Raw genomic sequence first — 19,600 nt, 5'->3', positions numbered from 1 at the left:
TGAAATCCCAGGCAGAAGCAAGCCCCAGGGAGCCGGGCCAGGCCAAGAAGACTGTGCAGGTGTCAAGGGATCTGACCATCTTCCACACAGGAAATCCTTCCCCATCACACACTGGTTCGTCCTCGTCTCCTGCCCTGCCCTTGGCTGGAGGAATCATTTGGTTTGCGAGTGATTGCTCCGAGTGTGCTTACTCGAGGGCCATATTGATTTTGTTCTTTTCACTGCGGCCTGGGTCGAGCCCGGAAGTCTGCTCTAGGTGCCCCTGAATGAACAGCCTGTTACATCACCAGACGTGCCTGCTTAGGTTGCCCCGCTATTTACTTTAAATTTTCCTGACGGTGGTTGAGTAGGAGTATCATTGGCTCTCATTTGAGTTCTCGTGCCTACAGGGATTAGGGAATATAGAAGTCTTATTTTCTGTAAGCAACATCCTTCCTTGTCAGTTTGCTACAAAGAACATTGGTTTGCTTATTGGAAAAAAAAAAAAAGAAAAATCTCCCTGAACTAGTAAATAGATTCATAGCACTGCTGAAATCTATTCGCAGCATCTGTTATTTGGACAGCCTCCACAGAGAAGAGAAAATGTTGGGAAGGTCTCAGAGGTGGATGGTTTTCATCAGTAGTTTCCGGGTGGAATTCTGCCCTCACTGCATTTTGCTTGCCGGGATGGGGATGGTTGAAGGGGATTGGAAGCACTTGGGTTCACTGTTCGTTTCTTGTTCTGTTTTCTTCTGTAGCTGGGTTGTACTCTCTGAGGCTTGGCGGCAGCTTCTGTTCTCCTTAATCCCCAAAAGGGAAAACAAAATATGTTTATTATGGTGTTTTGTGCTTGGCAGGTAAGCCCTCAGGTTTTATGGTATCTGCCTGCACTTCTCGCTGAGATGTACTCAAAGTGAAGCACCTTATTGTTTTCCCTTCAGAAGATGGAGCCCTAATCTGTTGTTGAACTTTAGAAGTTCTCTAGGTATTATGGATATTAATGCCTTACCTGATGTATGATTTGCAAATATTTTCTCCCATTCTGTGGTTGATACTCGCGTCTTACTATGCACAAAAGTTTTTAACTATCACAAAGTCCATTTTGTCTGCTTTTTCCTTTTGTTGCCTGTATCTATATCAGTCTGGCAAATTTTATATTCAAACAGAGCTTTCGATTTTTACTTCTAATCTATTTCTCCCCCAGTCTTTTCCACGTCAGTAAATGACATGACTAACCTCCCAGCTGCTGAGACATGGAGAATGATTTTCGAGTCCTTCCTCTCCTTGTAACGAATACGAGGACTCCCATTGTTTCTATCCCCTGAGTATCTTTCAAATATTTCTCTTTATACCTCCAATTCTCCATTGCCAGTCTATAGAAATACAATTAATTTTTATATATTGACCTTGCATCCAGCAACCAAGCCAATCCCCCTTATTAGTCTAGAAACTTTATTTAAAAAACAGATTTTTCAGGGTTTTCTATGAAGACAGTTGTGTCTTCTGAGAACAAGCAGTTTTATTTTCTCTTTTCCAATCTGTATGCTTCTTATTTCTTTTTTCTTGCCTTACTGCACTGGCCACAACTTCTAGTGTGATGCTGAATGGAAATGGTAAGAGCAGACATCTTGGCTTTGTCCTCAGTCCTGGCGGGAGAAAGCATTCAGTCTTTTACCATTAAGCATGACATTAGCTACAAGGTTTTTGTGAATGTACTTTATCTAGTTAAGGGTGTTTACTTCTCTTCCAAGTTTGCCAAGAGATTTTATCAGACAATGTATTTTAAGGCTTTTCTCAAAACAAGAAGATAATCATCTCTGCCTTAATGAATATTGACAGTAATAGGTTACACATTCCATGTTACCCCATCTTATTGAAAATTCAAGGCTAATTAATGATATAAATAACTATTTTGTAATTATCTTTATAATGATTTTTACCTCCTGGTTTTATTTTAAACTCCTCGCATTTAAAAATTTTTTTAAATAAATATTTTGAACATGTCACAGCTTTCCACACTGCCCCCATCAGACCCATCCAGGGTTCTTCTCATCAGTGAGCAGGTCCTCTGCCCATTTTGTATAAGTACCGCATGCTAACCAATTACGCCACTGGAGCTTCTCTCTGCTCATTTTGAATTGGATTATTTGGGAGGTTTTTTGGTGTTGTATAAGTTCTTATATAATTTGGATCTTAACCCCTTATCAGATGTATAATTTGCAAATATCTTCTCCCATTCAGTAGATCATCTTTTTGTTTTGTTGATGGTTTCCTTCACTGTGCAAAAGGTCTTTATTTTGACATGGTCCCAATAGTTTAATTTTGTTTTCTGTGTCCCTTGCCTCGGGAGACATATCCAGAAAAATATTTCTATGGCCAATGTCAAAAAAATTACTACTTGTGCTCTCTTCTAAGATTTTTATGGTTTTAGGTCTCACGCTTAGATCTTTAATCCATTTTGGGTTTATTTTTGTGTATGGTGTAAGAAGGGGGTCCAGTTTCATTCTCTTGCATGTAGCTGTCCATTTTCCCCAACACCATTTGTTGAAAAGACTGTCTTTTTCCCATTGGATATTCTTTTCTCCTTTGTCATAGATTAACTGACCATAGAAGTTTGTGTTTATTTCTGGGTTTTCTGTTCTGTTCCATTAATCTATGTGTGTGTTTTGGGGCCGATTCCATACTGTTTTGATTACTACAACTCTGTAATATAGCTTGAAGTCTGGGATTGTGATGCCTCCAGCTTTGTTCTTATTTCTCAAAATTGCTTTGGCTATTCAGGGTCTTTTGTGGATCTATATGAAGTTTAGGATTATTTGTCCTAGTTCTGTGAAGTTCACACAAACAAATGGAAAGATATTCCACGCTCATGGTTTGGAAGAACCAGTATTGTTAAAACATCCACACGACTCAAAGCAATCCCTATCAAAATACCAACATTTTTCACAGAACTAGAACATTATATATAATCCTAAAATGTTAACGGAATCACCTTTTCTGAGTCATTTCTTGCAGTTTTTCTTCCTTCACGAAAGTCTCTTCTCTTCTTTCCCTGCCTCTCTTTCTGTCCTTGCTGTGAAGTGCAGAGCCCCACTTGATCCATAAGAAACTCATGGAAACTCTATATCCTTGACCAAGTTAACGTTTTTTCTATTCCTGATGCTACTTAGATTTGGTTTTGGCCTTCGCTATAGTATTATGACTTCTTTAGGAAGCTGTACTAAGATGTACTATCAGCTGTGCTAATAAATACTAAGGGATTATTGATACTCTGACCTAAAGAAATTCTGATATACACAAATGAAAGTGTGTTGAAAATAATGCAAATGTTTTCCTTAAACTTGGCTTTTTGTAATCGAGAAGTTACTCCTTCACTTTTAAATTCTTACCTAAAAATTATTTATATCCCTGGGGAATGTTTTCTTTCCTTCAGAAATGATTTATTGATTGCTATGTGCACACTGTGAGTCACCGGTCAAAAAGGGAGAATTCAGTACATTTGGGTGTGGGGGTGGAAGGAAGACAGCTAACATTTTTGCATCCCTGTTCATACTGAACTCTGGAAATCATTATCTTGGTATGAATCCTGACAGTTGCCCTCTGAGGTATGGAGCCTGTCATCCTCATCTCACACATGATGAGACCCAAGGCTCAGAGGAACCAAGTGACTCACCACTCACCAAGGCCACATGGCTTGTAAGGGGCAAGAGCCAAGGACCAAACCCAGGTTTCCTAGACTCCACCTCCAAACCATGCCTCATGTGAGGGGTACAGAAAGTTCTGGAAAAGCCTCACTAGAGAGGCTCATATTCAACCAAGGGGATCCAGAGAAGGTGGGTTTCATCTTTTTTTAACAGGTTATTGAGGGATATTTGTGATTTCCCCTAAAGCAGGATCCCTCTGAAGTTTGGAAACAAACATCCTATTACTATGTGTAATTCACAGCTCTTCCCTGTAGATTGCTTGTAGATAAGGTCTCCTTTCCAAGTTTTGAGTAAGCCTTTCCTTTAAGGTGCTTTTTTCTATATGGTCATTAGCTAATTGAACATTCTTTGTGTCTGACTCAATCAGTATATGAAGCATCGTGATGAAATGCCCTTTGAAATTCAGGAATGGGAGACACTGTGCACCCCAGTGTGTTGTAAATCCATGTTCTGTGGATCAGGACAGCTGGGAGAAGTCACCCAGGGAACTAGGACTTTAATTTGTGACCAGGACCCTGTAATGAGAGGCATTACAGTGAGCTGGAACAGTGAGTTCAAATGCAGACGCCCCCACTGGCTGTGAAACCGAGGTAGTATGAGTACAGCTCTTAGAACAGTGCCTGGCGCATAGTAAGTGCCAGGTTAGTATTGGCTGCTCTTGAGTATCACAGTAACCCCAAGTAAGTATGAATGGAAAGGAGGGAACATTAGTGGCAGCTTTGGGGTTTCTAGAACACTGGTTAAGGAAAGTAGTGATGAATTAGCCTTGGTTTATGGAGTCCCTTTGAAATGGTTTATCATGTTCAAGGCCATAAAGGATTCGTCCTCCCTGTTTGTTGACATGGGAAAAGAACTGACCAGTGGGGTCTTAGAGGGGATTATGTAAGTCAACACAGATGCCCACAGTCTGGGTTCAGCTAAAGAAGCAGCATCGGTCCATCACCCCTTCAAACCAGGAGCCCCAGGGCCAGCCCAGACCAGCGAGGAGGCAGACGCTGGAGGTGGGCAAATGCCCAGCACCACCGAGGGAGGGGCCTCCTAGTCCCTGGTGCCAGGCAGGACCTGCTTCTCCCCTCAGGAGCTCTCCCGGTGCGGGCCAGCCGGCTGACACCTCCAAGCAAATTCCACTGATCCTAAAATTTGGGATTGCTTGGAAATGCAGCTGCCTGACTGGCCTCTCCTGAATCTTCTTTAAACCTTGGGATCCTGGGGCTAAAAGCCCCTTTTTAAAAAAACAAACTAACCAAGAAAACACTTTAAAACAAAATGGAAATATTACATAAGCTTGGAAAAAGGAAGGAAGGAACTTTTAAAATGTAGTATTAAGGGTTTTGAACCAAATGTGGAAGTCCCCCTCCCTCCTGTGTCCCAGATTTAACCAGAGTTATAGTTTTCTTTATGTCTTTGAAGAAGTTTTATCCATAGTATATGAATATGTGTGAGCCTTTTAAAAATTTACATGTGTTTTTTTCCTCCATGTCTTACCTTTTTAACTTAATATATTAATGATTTTTCGAGTGTATCAATGTAGATCTACCTCTCTTTTATTTTTACTTATTTATTTTATTAGAATGAATTATAAAGCTATTTCAGTGAGATATGGAAATTCTAACCTCTTACACAATACCATAGCTACAAGTAAAATGTGCACCAAACTTGGCATAATTACAAGGAGAAATGGATCAGTTCACAGTTACAGCAGAGACTCAACCAAGATTCCCTGAAACTGACACGGATCAGTAGGCCAAAAGCAAGGAGTAACAAATGACACAGGAGACTTGAATCATACCATAAACAGGTTTGATTGAGGGGAGATACGAGGAGCTCCGTATTCAACATTTAGAGAATGTACATTGTCTACAAGCTCACACAGGACATTTAGAAAAATGGGCATATACTTGGCTATAAAGGAGATCTTGCCACTGTTAACTTTTTATAGTTGTAAGTTCTGAAACAGTTTTGTCTCTTGCCTGTTTCTTTCCTGAGTTAGTTCTACCCATTCCTGCTTCATGTCCACCTATTTTATCACCATCTAGACTGAATTCCTCTCTGTGTTAGGTTTTCCTTCTTAACTGCAATTGCTTTGTAAGGACCCTTTTTGCTTTCTTTTAAATTCATGATGGACACAGACTATTGGGTATAATTTTCATCTGCTCATGGCAAGGTTTTTCAGGTGAGTTTTCATCATCTCTAGGGAAGTTGGGCTGCTCTTCTCTGTCATCCTTTTCCTTATGCTGTCTGTGCATAATGTTGAGCATGTTCCTCAGGACTAATGTGGTGCAGGAATCCTGTTGTTTCCCCACCTTGTTTTTCTCAATAATGCTTCATTAGCATCTGATACGGACAGTGTGCATCCATCATTTGCTGGGCCAGCTATCTGACTCTCCAGTTAGGAGGGAAGGATTTGTGTCTCTGGCTCACAGCTTGCCCCAGTAACAAAATCAGTGCCTTAGACATAGTCAGTACTCAATAAATATTTGTTGAATAAATTAGCACAGAGGAGCTCAAAAAACAAAACAAAGACAAAAAAGAAGACAGATCCCAAGGACGCCCAGGTGGCTCAGTCGTTAAGCATCTGCCTTCGGCTCGGGTCATGATCCCAGGGTCCTGGGATCGAGCCCCACATCGGGCTCCCTGCTCAGCAGGAAGCCTGTTCTCCCTCTCCCACTCCCCCTGCTTGTGTTCCCTCTCTCGCTGTGTGTCAAATAAATAAAATCTTAAAAAAAAAAAAAAAAAGCTGGAATTGAAGTGGTCATTTCAAATCCCATTCATTAAAGTTTTAATACATTATCTCCATACTGAATCCTGTGTGTCCGGGGTGGGGGAGTGGGGTGGGGAGACACACTTAAGACATTGAGCCCTTTCATTTTTACACACCGTTAGTGGAATATAAAGTACCTCTTCCCCTTATGGGCGGGGGGAGTGGGATTTGGCAAGATGCATTTGCCAGTTGATCTGGCCGTTCGGATTCTAATAATTCTCCCCGTAAGGGTGCTCATGCAGTCTGCAAGGCCACAGGTATGGTAAGAATAACTATAAATAGCAGTTGGTTTGGGACTAGTGTTCAAAGCTGGGTCCACACACATGATGACCCACTGAGATGGGACAGAAAAGCTACAACTATTTATATTTTTCATCTGAATAAAAGAAATGAAGCCTTACTAACATTTAATATTAGAATAACTCCATATCATCACTCAGTCAGCAGTGCTTGGTCACATGACCGCTTGGACACTGAATTCCCAAGGCATCCTGAGAGAATGGGGGCAGACAGAGGCTCCCACCTAAGTTACTGATTTGCTTTTAACACACAGCTGCTGTTTGCAGTTTCCACATGCGGGTCGAGTGTGTTTCCAGACCGTGCTCTCTTACCTCATGTTCGTAAATGCATGGACAGCTGCGGCTGCCTCAGACGTGACCCTCACTCTTGCAGGGATGCCCTGGCGGAAGGAGCAGACCGCGGACCTGCAGCGGGTGCTCGCGCGTGTGGACAGCGACATCCCGCTGGTGCTGGTCAGCGGCAACCACGACGTGGGCAACACCCCCACGCCCGAGACGGTGGCGGAGTTCCAGCGGACCTGGGGGGACGACTACTTCAGCTTCTGGGTCGGGGGCGTCCTGTTCCTCGTCCTCAACTCCCAGTTCTGGTACGATGCCTCCCAGTGCCCTGCCCTGAAGCAGGCGCAGGACCAGTGGCTGCACCAGCAGCTGAGTATCGCGGGCCAGCGCAAGTGCCAGCACGCCATTGTCTTCCAGCACATCCCGCTGTTCCTCCACAGCATCGACGAGGACAGCGACTACTTCAACCTCACCAAGTCTGTGCGGAAGGAGGTGGCCGATAAGCTCATCAGAGCAGGTAGTGACCCCGGGGCCCTAGGGGCTGGCGGGGAGGGCTGGCTAGAGAGGAGGCTTCCAGATCCTTCTTCCACCTCCTGCAGCCTGGCGAAGGGTGGAGAGGATGGGGCTTTGGCCAGAACTAGGTTCTGTCCCCACCTCCACCCCCCACTGACAGTGTGGCCTCAGACCAGCCCTTCCAGCCTCAGTGTACTCATCTGTAAAGTGGGAGTAGCAGAAGGAGCTCTGTCATAGGGTGGCCGTTAGGATTAAAGGACAGGGGGCCTGTAAATCATTACAGTAGCCCCTGGCCTACAGGTAGTAAAGTTGTGGCGGCTGCTGAGGATGGGGTTCCTGCAGGGAGGCAGTCATTGGGGGCAGAGGGGGTCTGACTGCGGCTGTACTGACCGCAGGAGAAGGGATGATGCCAGAGGCATCTTTTCTCATATCTCTGTTGAGCAGGAACTTGCTCAACGGCAGGTGATCTTTAAGAGCCCAGCTTTCTGCCGGTGTTAGATGTAACCCTGGGAAGTCCAGGGACGTGGCAGGTCCTGGAGCCTCCTCATCAGTTTTCCTAGGATGAGGACTGAATTCTCCAGAACCAGGAGAGAGAAATGTATTTAGTCTGGTTTAACCCACTGTCACTTATCAGCTGATGACGTATTTGACACGCGTGTGCACACACACATGCACACACACGCACACGATGGTGTACTGGTCCGCACACCCTCCCTCTCCCCTCCTGGCAGCACCTGCAGTGTTGCTCTCATGAGAAATGGGTCATTCTAAGCCGCTTCCCTGCGTGGCCAGTGACTTGGCAGGATTCCGGTTCTGACAACTGTTGTGTCTCTTGTTTTGGTTTTAATGCCTCCTTTCAGATCCTTCCAGAGTGTACTTCATCAAACGCTTCTAACATTTAAATACATCCATTTATTTGTTAGGAGGTAGGGAGAGGGAGGTGGTGGCCTGACCTGGTAGCAAGCATTCGTTTAAAAAAAAAAAGTCTTGACACTCTTCATCTTTGAGCATTAAATGTGTTCGCATTTCCTTATGAAACGTACAATAGGCCCTTCTGTATTTTTGAGACGTTTTACAAAAAGCTTGCATAATTGGAGACATTTTCCAACTGTTCCATGGAGATGAAGTTGGAAAACTTGTATTGAGGTCTTTGAAATTTCGTGCCATGCTTGAGTTGGTGCAGAAAACCATTTTGATGACAAGGAAATGAAGTGTCACGATAGCATCAGCACCACCATGGAGACTATTTTGTAACAGAGAATAATGCCAGAGAGAACATTTAATGGCAGTGAAAAGGTTCTTTTCATATCAAACGTTAAATGATGCAAATGCCATCCCCGTGACTGCTCTTTGTTCTCTGCTCCTGTCAGCCACATTCCTGAGTGGCATGTGGTTCTGGGTTTCCCATCGCTGGAGGACCACATGCAGCCCACACGCACCCCCAGATACGGAGACCTGTAGACCCTTAGGAAGAGAGAGCCACAGCTGTAACAAGGCAGCCCCTCGGGGGACGCCTGCTGCCCACCCACCAGGAGCCTGGCGTTGTATTCAGGATGCGCCAGCCACCTCCGCTTCAGGCCTGCAGCTCTGCAGGCTCAGGAAGGATTTGTCAGCACACCCAGAGCCGGTCTGTGTCTTGGAGGTGGGCTCCCGGTTGCCCCAGCTCACAGATGGATAGCTACCTGCAGGATGCCAGGTGACTGATTTAGAGCGAGACTGAAACCCTCCCCCTCAGCCCCAGCAGCAGTCTCTTCCCGTGGGCCGGCAACACGGGAAGCCAAGTGATAATCAGGAGCTTGCTTGCTCAGCATGAGCCAGAGCAGAGCAGCTCGTCGTCTTGTTCCGCTCTCAATGGCTTCAGGCTCTGGAACGCTGACAGAGCCATCTCCAGTAGGGCCTCCTTGCCCAGAATACTCTTGATAGTCCTAGTGCCTTTAGCATCTCTCCAGACTGTCCACTTCTTTTTTTTTTTTTTAAGATTTTATTTATTTATTCATGAGAGACAGAGAGAGAGACAGAGGCAGAGGGAGAAGCAGGCTCCCAAGGAGCAGGGAGCCCGATGCGGGACTTGATCCCAGGACCCTGGGATCGTGACCTGAGCCGAAGGCAGACGCTTAACCGACTGAGCCACCCAGGCGTCCCCAGACTGTCCACTTCTTGAGGCCACCATCTGGGTCATAGCAGCAGCTCCACAGCTCCCCTCCCTTCTGGGGTCCCCCCACCCCCAGGACGCGGCCAGCTCCCCACTCTTCCCCGTGGGGTCTGCCTCTTCATTTCACCTGGCCGGCTACTCAACTTCGGCACCTTCTGTATGAGGTGCCCCCAGCCCCTCCTGGGTTCTTCCTCAGCTTTCCTTGATCCCAGCAGACTTGTATGTGTTGACTCACCTCAGTCGCCCAGTAGACCTGGCTCCTTGAGTGTGGGGATGCAGCTGTGGTCGTCTCTGCATTCGGGACACCTGGCTCCAGTCTTAGCTCATAATCAGCACTTTACTAGTATCTGTGGAGTGAGTGAAGAACCGACATGGCCCGTTTATTTGTTTAGCACCCACCGTATGCCGGGCACAGAGCAGCCCAGGTCCATGCTCTCACGGAGCTCCCAGGCCAGGCTTTTCCAAGGTGCCTTCCAAGTGCCGAGCACACATCCCACAGCATCCAAGCCCCTCGTTCTGGGGTAAAGCCACTTGTGTGCCTCTGCCATGATCCACTTGCTGGCTTCCCAGGGCCACACAGCAGCCCATTTCTCTCTTCCCACGTGGCCCCCACTATACCTGCCACGCACCTTCATGTATGAGAAGGCATCCTCTTGGCCCTTGGCCTCAGGACCTTCACCTAAGCCAGCTTAACCAGGCAAAAGCAGAGAGATGGGTGCCCTTCCTGCTGTCACCTGTCAGTTTTAGTGGCTTACCAAACCAGGCCCTTGGCCCTACGGCCTCTCAGACCCACAACAAACCAGGGGCAGTGTTGGGACGAGATCAGAGGCCAGATGTGGACCAGCTCGGCAGCGGGCTGAGTGACCTGCTTGGTTTGGCAGCATGGGTAGGTAGGCTGTCATGGGGAATGCATGCAGCCATGACTCAGTAATGCAGAGGATGGCTCAGGTTACAGGATGTAATTCTTGGACTCATTTGGGAAAGCCAGAAGTTCAAGTGACATTTTGTAAAATTCATTAATAAAGGACCATGATAAAACCGGGGGTAATGTTGCCCCCAGCTTTTCCCCCAGAGCAGTATTATTCCCTAGTACTGTTCCAGTCTCATTTATCTCCTTGTGTTAAAATGCCAGTGCTCAAAAATACATCAAAAGCTCATCAGAATATCAGGGTAGCTTTTAATTATGATAATTGTGTTGTTATAAAATATCCTTTTAAAGAGCGCATCCCTCCTCAAACCACCATGGAGGTAAAACCCAGCTTCCTTCCAGCAAGCTTAATGAATAATTCTGAATCATTGTGTGGGATGAATAAATGATTTAATAACGAACATCAACAATCATCTCTCATTGTTGCATTAATTTTTCAAATGGGATGAGGTAAATGAGGAGGAGGGGTGTTACCATACAAATGGGCCACTGTGTGCATGGGGACGCATTCTATGAATTGAAGCCTGCGAGCTTCCCTGGTCAGGTTTCCCTAGAAACGGATGCATTCTGTTTCCACTTGTGAAGCTCAGTGAAAAACCTTCTTTGTGTGCTACAAAGGCGTCATCAATAGCCGGTGCACATAAACAGTTATCAGGGCGGGACAGGTGCACAGATGCTCAGTGGTACCCCTTATTGTCGGTCTTCCTCTGCTCTGCCCAAGGATAATCAATTTCATCACATCCACAGGAGGTAGAAATTGGTTTTCCCCTTAATTCACCTGATAGCTAGTTGAGTTGCAAAGACAGATAGTAGATAATGAAATCATGGCTAGACCCGGCCATTGTCTCTGTCCCTCATGCCTTTTCCAGCAAAAGGTTAATATGTGGCCCAATTAATAAGGATTCCAATTTAAAAACTCAATCTTAAAAAACAAAAGTCTGGCTCTTTAACTGACCCCGTCTCCCTTGATGTCTCGATACCTTTTCCTCTTCCACTCTCAACATAGAGATGAGAACTGTGTAGCCAGGAGCCCAGAGCGAATCTGGCAATTATGGAAACTTCCAATAAGTTGATCTTTCCTGAAAAAGTTAATGAGTAATTTCACAGAAATAGTTTCATCTCCAGTATTTATGCTTTAAAAAAAAAAAAAAACTGGAGAGAAAGAGATCTTAGCCCATGGTTACAGTTTCAGAATTTCAAAGTTTCAAAGAACAAAAAGATCAGGTTTCCAGGATCCACTTTATAGGAAAAAATAAAACATCAGATCCTACTCTAATGTCTTACTGAGTTGTACTGAAATTATTTGTTTATATCCTGATTCCTCCAGCTCTGTTCGCCTCTGTAAACCTAGCCCCTCGCCGAGACTGTCGTGTAGGGCCCCGTCGATAAATAAGTATTGGTTAAGTGGAATGGAATGAAATTTGATTCACATACTTACCAGCAGAATCGTAGGTAACGTCCATATTACCTATGGATTGGTGTTTGCCAACTGACTTTTGGACTGGAAATGTATCACCTAGAGTGGCGGTCAGTAAACGTTTTCTGCAAAGGGTCACACGGTAAACACTCTGGGCTGTGGTCTCTGTAGCGACCCAGTGCGGAGCTCTGCTTTTGTAGTGTGGAAGCACTTACGGACTTATGTAAGCAAACGGGCGTGGCTGTGTTCCTGCAAAACTCTATTTACAAAAGCAGGCCTGCAGACCGTATCTTTCCTGCCCTTGGCTTAGAGAAATCGTCATGTTACCATGAGGCACCCATGCCCTCCCCTGAAGCCATGTCCATGCTGTGCATGTGTCTAGCTCCAGCGTGCTTCTGGTGACCCCACTGTGGCAGCTGCCTGACTCACTGGAGGGTCTGCCCAGAGCAAGCCTCGGGGTCCTCAGTGGAGGGCACGCCTGGGTGAGGCCCGTTCTGTTGGAGGCCCGTGACATGAAGTGGGCGTACGGGGTGGGAGGTGACATGGGCATTTAAAATTTAGTACTTCAACATGTGTTAGAAAAAATATAACTAGCTCTTCAAGTTAAAGAAAAATATTCAGTAAGTGATAGTACAGGTAGCCTCTGGGTAAGGCAGAACTTGTGGTGCAGGGGTGACTTGCGGTGCAGGGGTGACGTGCGGGCGGGCGGGAGGGATGAGGCCCTATCACATCACAGGGCAGCAGGCAAGCTTGGGCTTCAGATGGACCTGGATTCAAATCCTTTGTTGCCACTCGCCCAGCCACGTGGCCTCACATAAGCTGCTGAACATCTTTCTGCCTTAGTTTTCTCACTTGTTAAATGAGGCTTCTGGTCCCAACCTCACAGGGTTGGTGTGAGAAGCAGATAAAGTGAGGCGGGGACAGGGTATGTGCTCCATGCAGGGTTGTTGGTTGTTAGATGACCCAGTTGTTAGATCGCGTGCCCACAACAGGCAAATCTGCTTTATGCAGGTCTGGCTTTATCCTCCCCGAAGCACTTCTCACCCTGGGGCGCCGGCAGGAGGGGCAGGGTCTTCTCGCAGGGGGGTGCTTGAGAATCTCCAAGCAAGAAGAGGCATGTTTGCTAACGAGACTTTGTAAGTTGAGAAAAAAAAGGAATTAGCAACGCTTTTCATAATATAAACTGCAGGAAGTGAAGCTAGACAGAACGTCTCTTAGCTCCTGGGATGTGCAGGAAGACAGACTGTGTCTCAAGGAGTCTGAGATTTTTCAGGGCGGATGAGGAATACATGTTATTTTTAGTTTTATGAAAAGGGGGTACTAGTTTAAAAGGGGGGAAGTGCTCCACTCTATGGAAAATTCCTGTGGAATTTGGTGATAGAATTCGACTCCTCATTACTTTTTCTAAAGCACATAGCACACCAGTTAATGTATTGGTAAACACACCTGTGAGGGCATAATTTCATACTCAGGTTTTCTGAATCTAGCCAATGTGTCCACAAGACTGTGGCAGTCATCTTTTGATGCCCTCTCTTTAAAGATTTTATTTATTTATTGAGAGAGAGAGAGAGAGAGAGAGAGCACCCGCGAGCACGGGGAGAGGCAGAGGGAGAGAGAAAAGAGAGAGAATCCCATGCAGACTCTGCTGAGCATGGAGCACAACTCGGGGCTCAATCTCATGACTGTTAGATCACGACCTGAGCCGAAATCAAGAGTCAGATGCTCAATGACTGAGCCCCCCAGACACCCCCACGATGCCCTCTGTTTAAAATGCATTTTAAAAAACTATCTTAGTGGTTGTTTTTTTTAACCAACTCTCAAGCAAGACCTCATAAACTATCCTTTTTGAAGCATCCGTGGACTCCAGAGTTTCTGGGAGCCTATCTGCTTGAGGAATTTTATCCTCTTAAATTCAGATTTGGTCCCGAGTTCATGTTCCCAGGTTGGGTCTGTTTTCCATTTGACCAGTCCACCGTAAAACATCCTGCTCTAGACATTTGATGTCTGTGCCTCATTCCCTGCAAACCCAGATAAAGGACCAACTGCCGAAGCTGCATCTAGCAGAAAGTGATGGGTTACATTTCTCGCTTCGGAGGTATCCTTAACAGTTGGGCTCATTAGCGTCGAAATCAAGTCCTGATTGTAAATATTTATAAACCGAGAATCTGGTACATGTCAGTGTTGTGCTGCCGGTTCCCAGAGTTAAGTCCACATTTATTCTTTCAACACGTAGCGCGGGCCTGGGCGAGGCACTGAGGGTAGGAAGAAGTGGAGCAGACAGAGGTCCCCCCTCTGGTATCGTAGCTACCCTGCTCGAACTGAAAATGACCAGCCTTGTTGAAAACTCCCATTGCGACATTTCAGAAAGGAGGCTCAGCAACAGGAAACCGTAATGACTGAGTGTACGGAATCAAAATATTATAGCCTCTCTTTTTAGGTCATGTCTTAAAAATAGCAATTAGTGTCACTTTCAAATGAGCATTGGGATTCCTTTGTAAAATTGAAATATCCCTCGCTTAGCTAAACACTCTTACTTCCAGTAGTAGTTCAAGTATTTTTAGTACTGGACTTGCTTGCATTTAAGAGGCATCTGCCCCCAGGGCGCCTGGGTGGCTCAGATGGTTGAGCGTCTGCCTTCGGCTCAGGTCATGATCCCAGGGTCCTGGGATCGAGTCCCGCATCGGGCTCCCTGCTCCTTGGGAGCCTGCTTCTCCCTCTGCCTCTCTCTCCCTCTATCTCTCTCATGAATAAATAAAATTAAAAAACAAAAACAAAAAACTGCCCCCACTATGGCCAACGATATAAGTGAGAACGTAGAATACTGTCATTTAAGCCGGAAGTCGCTTTAGTTTTGTAGTTGTTTTTTGTTTTGTTTTGTTTTTTAATTTGACTTAACAAAAATGTTTGCGTATGGATGATTCATTTGGAAGTGAAAGAATGGCCCCCCTTTGACAAGCCTCCTAGTGCAGGCATGGCGCTCAGTGCCCCTCGTCACAGCGCCGAGGAGCCTATGACCCTGTGTGCAACGCAGGTGAGGAGCCCAGCACACAGACGCTTTCTGGCTCTGAGTCCATTCTAAATTTAACTTACAGACACATAAGAGGAAAGGAAAGAGCTTCTCGCAGCTGCTTCTTTTCCACAAGGCACTATTCCGTGCACCAGTGGGCGGCCAGGTGAGGAGCTCCCTGCAGTAACATTGCCCAGGTGGAAGGGGTCACATCCAAGGGCAGGTGCGATGCCGCCTTGACCACAAGCCTCCAACGGGGCCACCCTGCCTGGGTGGGGCCTCATGGTCTGCGCCTGTGTCTCCCTCGGGGCTGTAGCCTCCCTCCCTCCCAGAAGCCACGTCACAGGCACCAAAAAGAGCAGCTTTTCTCCTGAGAAAGGGAAAAGATGAACAAGGCTTTTGAGAAACGACTCATGTTCAGTTTTACTATTGCTTTTGGTCTGCCCGTGGCCATGCTCTTTGTCAGCACAGCCTCTGCACAAGCAACCCCCGACGAGCTGCCTGGAGTCACTTGTTGAGGTCACAGGGCTGGGAAGCAGGCATCAGGCGTGGTAGCATCTCCGGTTTTCATGGGGGATCGGGTAAGATAAGCCAGGACCGTGACACAGGGTCTGGTTCCTGGGGAGGGCTCAGTAAGAACAGTGCTGTCAGTGGTAACCGTCTTCCTGCCGCTGTCGGGAGGATACCATATTTTATCCTAAAAATATGGTGACTTACGTTAGAGAAATGGATCTGTGAGCAACATATTTTCTCCTTTCTGCAAGTTCATGCATCTGACCCACGGCTAGGTGCTGGAGTTTTGCCAGAGTTGGGACCCTCGTCTTTCTGACCACGTTGTTTCTGCTACTCCTGTGCCCACCACGCTGGGGTCCCATGTCCCTGAGTCAGTCCCCCGATATGCCACCAGTGGGTGCTGGAAACCACAGGGTCGCCGACTTCCTCCAGGATCAGTTTTACTTCCCTAGCCATTTAAAACACCATTAACATTACACTCGTGTAATAACAATGACCACCTATTAAATATTACAGTACAGTACTATTAGACTAATAAACAGGACAGATACTGTTGCTCTGATTTTTAGACAAGGAAGAGAGATGCACAGCTGGGAAGCGGCCGAGCCAGGCTCCCGTTCTAGGGCTCTGACCTCTTAGACACGCTGCTGTCCGGGTAATGAGTAGAATGCGCCTCTGGCGCGCACGTGGACCTGACGGCAGATGCAGGCTGCCAGGCCAGCTAGGGTGGGGGTAGGTCCCACCTGCTTATCCACCCCGTCCACCCTGCACCTGCCCTTCTGCAGGGGCTGCCTCGGCAAGGAGCTGGTCCATCTTGCCAAGGAGGCTTAGAGCCACCGCGTCTGAGGGGTCTGCGGAGTGAGGCTGCAGGGAGCACACCCAGGATGAGGAAGGCCCCTCTGGCCTCAGCACGCAGCAGCCTTTCTTTCAAAGTGAGCTCCTCAACTCGTCCTTTGATCTTGAGTGTGTAAATCACACCTTCTGCAGACAGATGCTGTTGGAAAGCAGGGAGGGATCTGTCCACCCCTGTAGACTCAAGTCCAGGGCGGCTCTTACCCAAGGATAATGGGCACCAGAAAAAGCTTACTTAAAACATGGGAACTGTAGCTCTTAGCCAAGAGTGATGAAATAAAAATAAAGGTTGGCTTGGGGCACCTGGGTGGCTCAGTCGGTTGGGCATCTGAATCTCAATTTCAGCTCAGGGTCGTGGGATTGAGCCCATGTGGGTGTGGAGCCTGCTTAGGATTCTGTCCCTCTGCCCCTTTCCCTTACAGAGTGCAGGTGTGCTCGCTCTCTTTCTAAAATAAATAAATCTTTAAAAAAAAAAAAGGTTGGTTTGAGACATTACCTTGCAAAAAGAGACAAATCATGGCAATCCATTTATATCAACTTGTATTTGATAAAACGTTGGTTGTTACTGCAAACATGCACCAACTCTTAGAATGAATAAAGGATGAATCAAGCGTTAACTTGGTTTCCTTGGTCTAAACAGGCTAAAGTAATTGTTTGACAGCATTGTGCATCTGACAGCAGCATCACCGAGGGCCATTTTTGCATGAGAGAAAAATAATTTTCCTAAGGGTCTCTTTTTGAATCCATCAGTAATTCGATTATTGCCCTTTTCAGGAACTCTCCTGTGTATACATCTGTGTGTTTCTTCTGCCAGAGCCTTCCATGTTGATGACTTTCCCTTCTCCCAATTCTGGCCATTCTCCAAGTGTCTTTTCATTGGCTTTCTGAAATCCCATGTCTTTAGCATGATTTGTGATTCAACACAAAGGTGCCTCTGCTGGGTTGTATAAGGTGGGTTTTGTTTTGTTTTGTTTTTCTTTCATAGGCGGCTTCATTTATTTTTTTATTTTTATTTTTTTAAGATTTTGTTTATTTGACAGAGAGAGACACAGTGAGAGAGGGAACACAAGCAGGGAGAGTGGGAGGGGGAGAAGCAGGCCTCCCGCGGACCGGGGAGCCCGATGTGGGGCTCGATCCCAGGACCCTGGGATCATGACCTGAGCTGAAGGCAGATGCTTAATGACTGAGCCACCCAGGCGCCCCGGGGGGCTTCATTTATAAACAGTCTCTTCATTAACATTTTCTTGTTATTAAGGAGTTCCTTCTTTTCATACAGCTGAGATCTTATCCTATGAGCATTTTAGAAGCAGAAGATGATGTCTTACACAGCATTATCATGTGTCATTAAAAACGTTCCCCAGACCACCAGTATTTTATACTACACATAGACATACCATGTTCATTGAACTCTTTTGCCCTTATTGGACACTTAAGTCTTTTCACTTTTTCTCTGTGTTAACAACTACTGTCTCGAACTTCTTTGTGCACAAACAGGTCCAAATCTTAAACTAAAAATGCTTTCCCATTTTTTATTTATGAAACCCGTGCCTAAAATTGGTCTTGCTAAATCCAGATGTGACCTCCAGTCATATTTTGCTGAAGAGATTCGGTGTTCTGATTGGAAGAGTTACTGGAACTCTTGACACTGGGGTCGGGTGCTTTGTCTGTTGTCACATTCATCTTTACATGTTGAACCCTTAGTGCACACATTCTCTGCATTTGGAAACTACAGGAACACTGAATTATAAGCATCGGTCCTACGCTCAAGAAGCTCAGTCTAGGGGGAAAAGTCAGGGGAGGAACCAGAGAATTACAGTCAATGTAGATGTCTTAGAGGGGACTTCATGATGCATGCGACATTTGTTTCTAATATTTAAATTCCTCTCCCCAGAAATCACATTTGAAGCCATGCAAATACTTGCCTTGCTACCTAGTTGATAGGGGCATGGTTTCCCATAAGAATGTGAGAATTGTGGCACACCTGGTGGACGGATAGCCAACATATCAGGGACATTTCTTCCCTTCTTCCTGTATCCTTTTTTTTTTTATCCTTCTTTTCGTTCATAACCACCTTTACTTGATGGCTGCGTCTTTATGAAATCACTCCAAACGTTTGTTTTGATGGGGGCACCCATTCAACCCAGTAGGTGTTGGGGGTTGCCTACTCTGTGCCAAGCCCATATATCATGACAGAGACAGCTTTCAAGGGAAAGAAGTCTTCTCTGTATGAATCACCCATCAGTACATAGAAGCACTGTGATCACTGTCCCCATTTCCTGTCTTCCGATCAACAGCTCTCTTAACCTTGTCAAGGTCGCTGACCCTCTGGCCAAAGGTACCCATCCTTAAAGCTAAAGCCAGGTGCCTCTGGTATAGCAGGTGGAGATCAAAGGGGACATGGACTATGATTGTATAAAAATTATATAATTACAATTTTTTCATTCTTAAAAACTGTGAAAGCAGATCTTACAAGATGTTATCTGTGGGTGGTGGGAATATAAATGTTATCTTTTGTATTCATCTGAATCTTTTAAGTTTTTCCAAAAAAAATGAAAAAATAATAAAAAAGAATCCCTACAATGACATCTAGGTTGGGGTTGGCAGACGGTTTCTGTAAATGGCCGAATAGCATATATTATTTGGCTTTGTGGGCCAAGAGGCAAAATTAAGGGTATTACCTAGGTGCTTATATAAACCTACCTGGAGGCATTTAAAAAGCTAAGAAGCATTCTTCACTCATACATCTTACAGGAAAACAGACAGTGGACTGTAGTTTCCCAGCCCGTGGTCCGGGTACTTAAGATCAGTCACCACTGACACTTATATTTAAGGATAATAGTTACAGAGCCATCAGTTTGTTTCAAAAAATTATGCCATGTAGCATTTTCCACATTTAATCTTCAGTGTGCAAAGCTTGAAATCTAGGGGAGGAGAAGATTGCCCTTCTTTGTTTTTGATTGACCACATTTTGGGTCTTGTAATGACACACTGCCTCCGATGTGTGTTGTCTGTTTCTCACCTCCAAATTGCCTCTGAGTTGTCATAAAGACGTGGCCTGAGGCGACCAAGCCCCCCTGCCCCTCTTCTGTGTTGCCACACTGCCTTGGGTCCATGCCTCGGTCCAATTGAATGTGTGATGCTTGGGAAAGCAGTTTCACTTCTTTTATTTTATTTTATTTATTTATTTGACAGAGAC

The 19,600-nt window shown here is 45.8% G+C and overlaps 1 protein-coding gene across 3 annotated transcripts in view; it reads left to right on the top strand.

Moving 5' to 3' along the window:
• The window catches only part of CPPED1 (calcineurin like phosphoesterase domain containing 1), a 102,581-nt gene that overhangs the window by 60,855 nt on the left and 22,126 nt on the right, over positions 1-19,600 (top strand). For 2 of the 3 annotated variants that reach the window (XM_035022296.1, XM_035022297.1), the window contains exon 3: positions 7,117-7,539. The exons of the other annotated variant lie outside the window; for it this stretch is intronic. In XM_035022296.1, the coding sequence (XP_034878187.1) occupies positions 7,117-7,539 (423 nt within the window). The remainder of the gene's footprint in view (positions 1-7,116; positions 7,540-19,600) is intronic. 3 annotated transcript variants of the gene reach the window in all.

Source organism: Mirounga leonina, unplaced genomic scaffold, assembly GCF_011800145.1.
Source record: "Mirounga leonina isolate KUSES-001 unplaced genomic scaffold, KU_Mleo_1.0 Mir_175, whole genome shotgun sequence".
In the NCBI taxonomy this organism is placed as follows: Eukaryota; Metazoa; Chordata; class Mammalia; order Carnivora; family Phocidae; genus Mirounga; species Mirounga leonina.
This window is presented reverse-complemented; position numbering and strand designations above follow the sequence as displayed.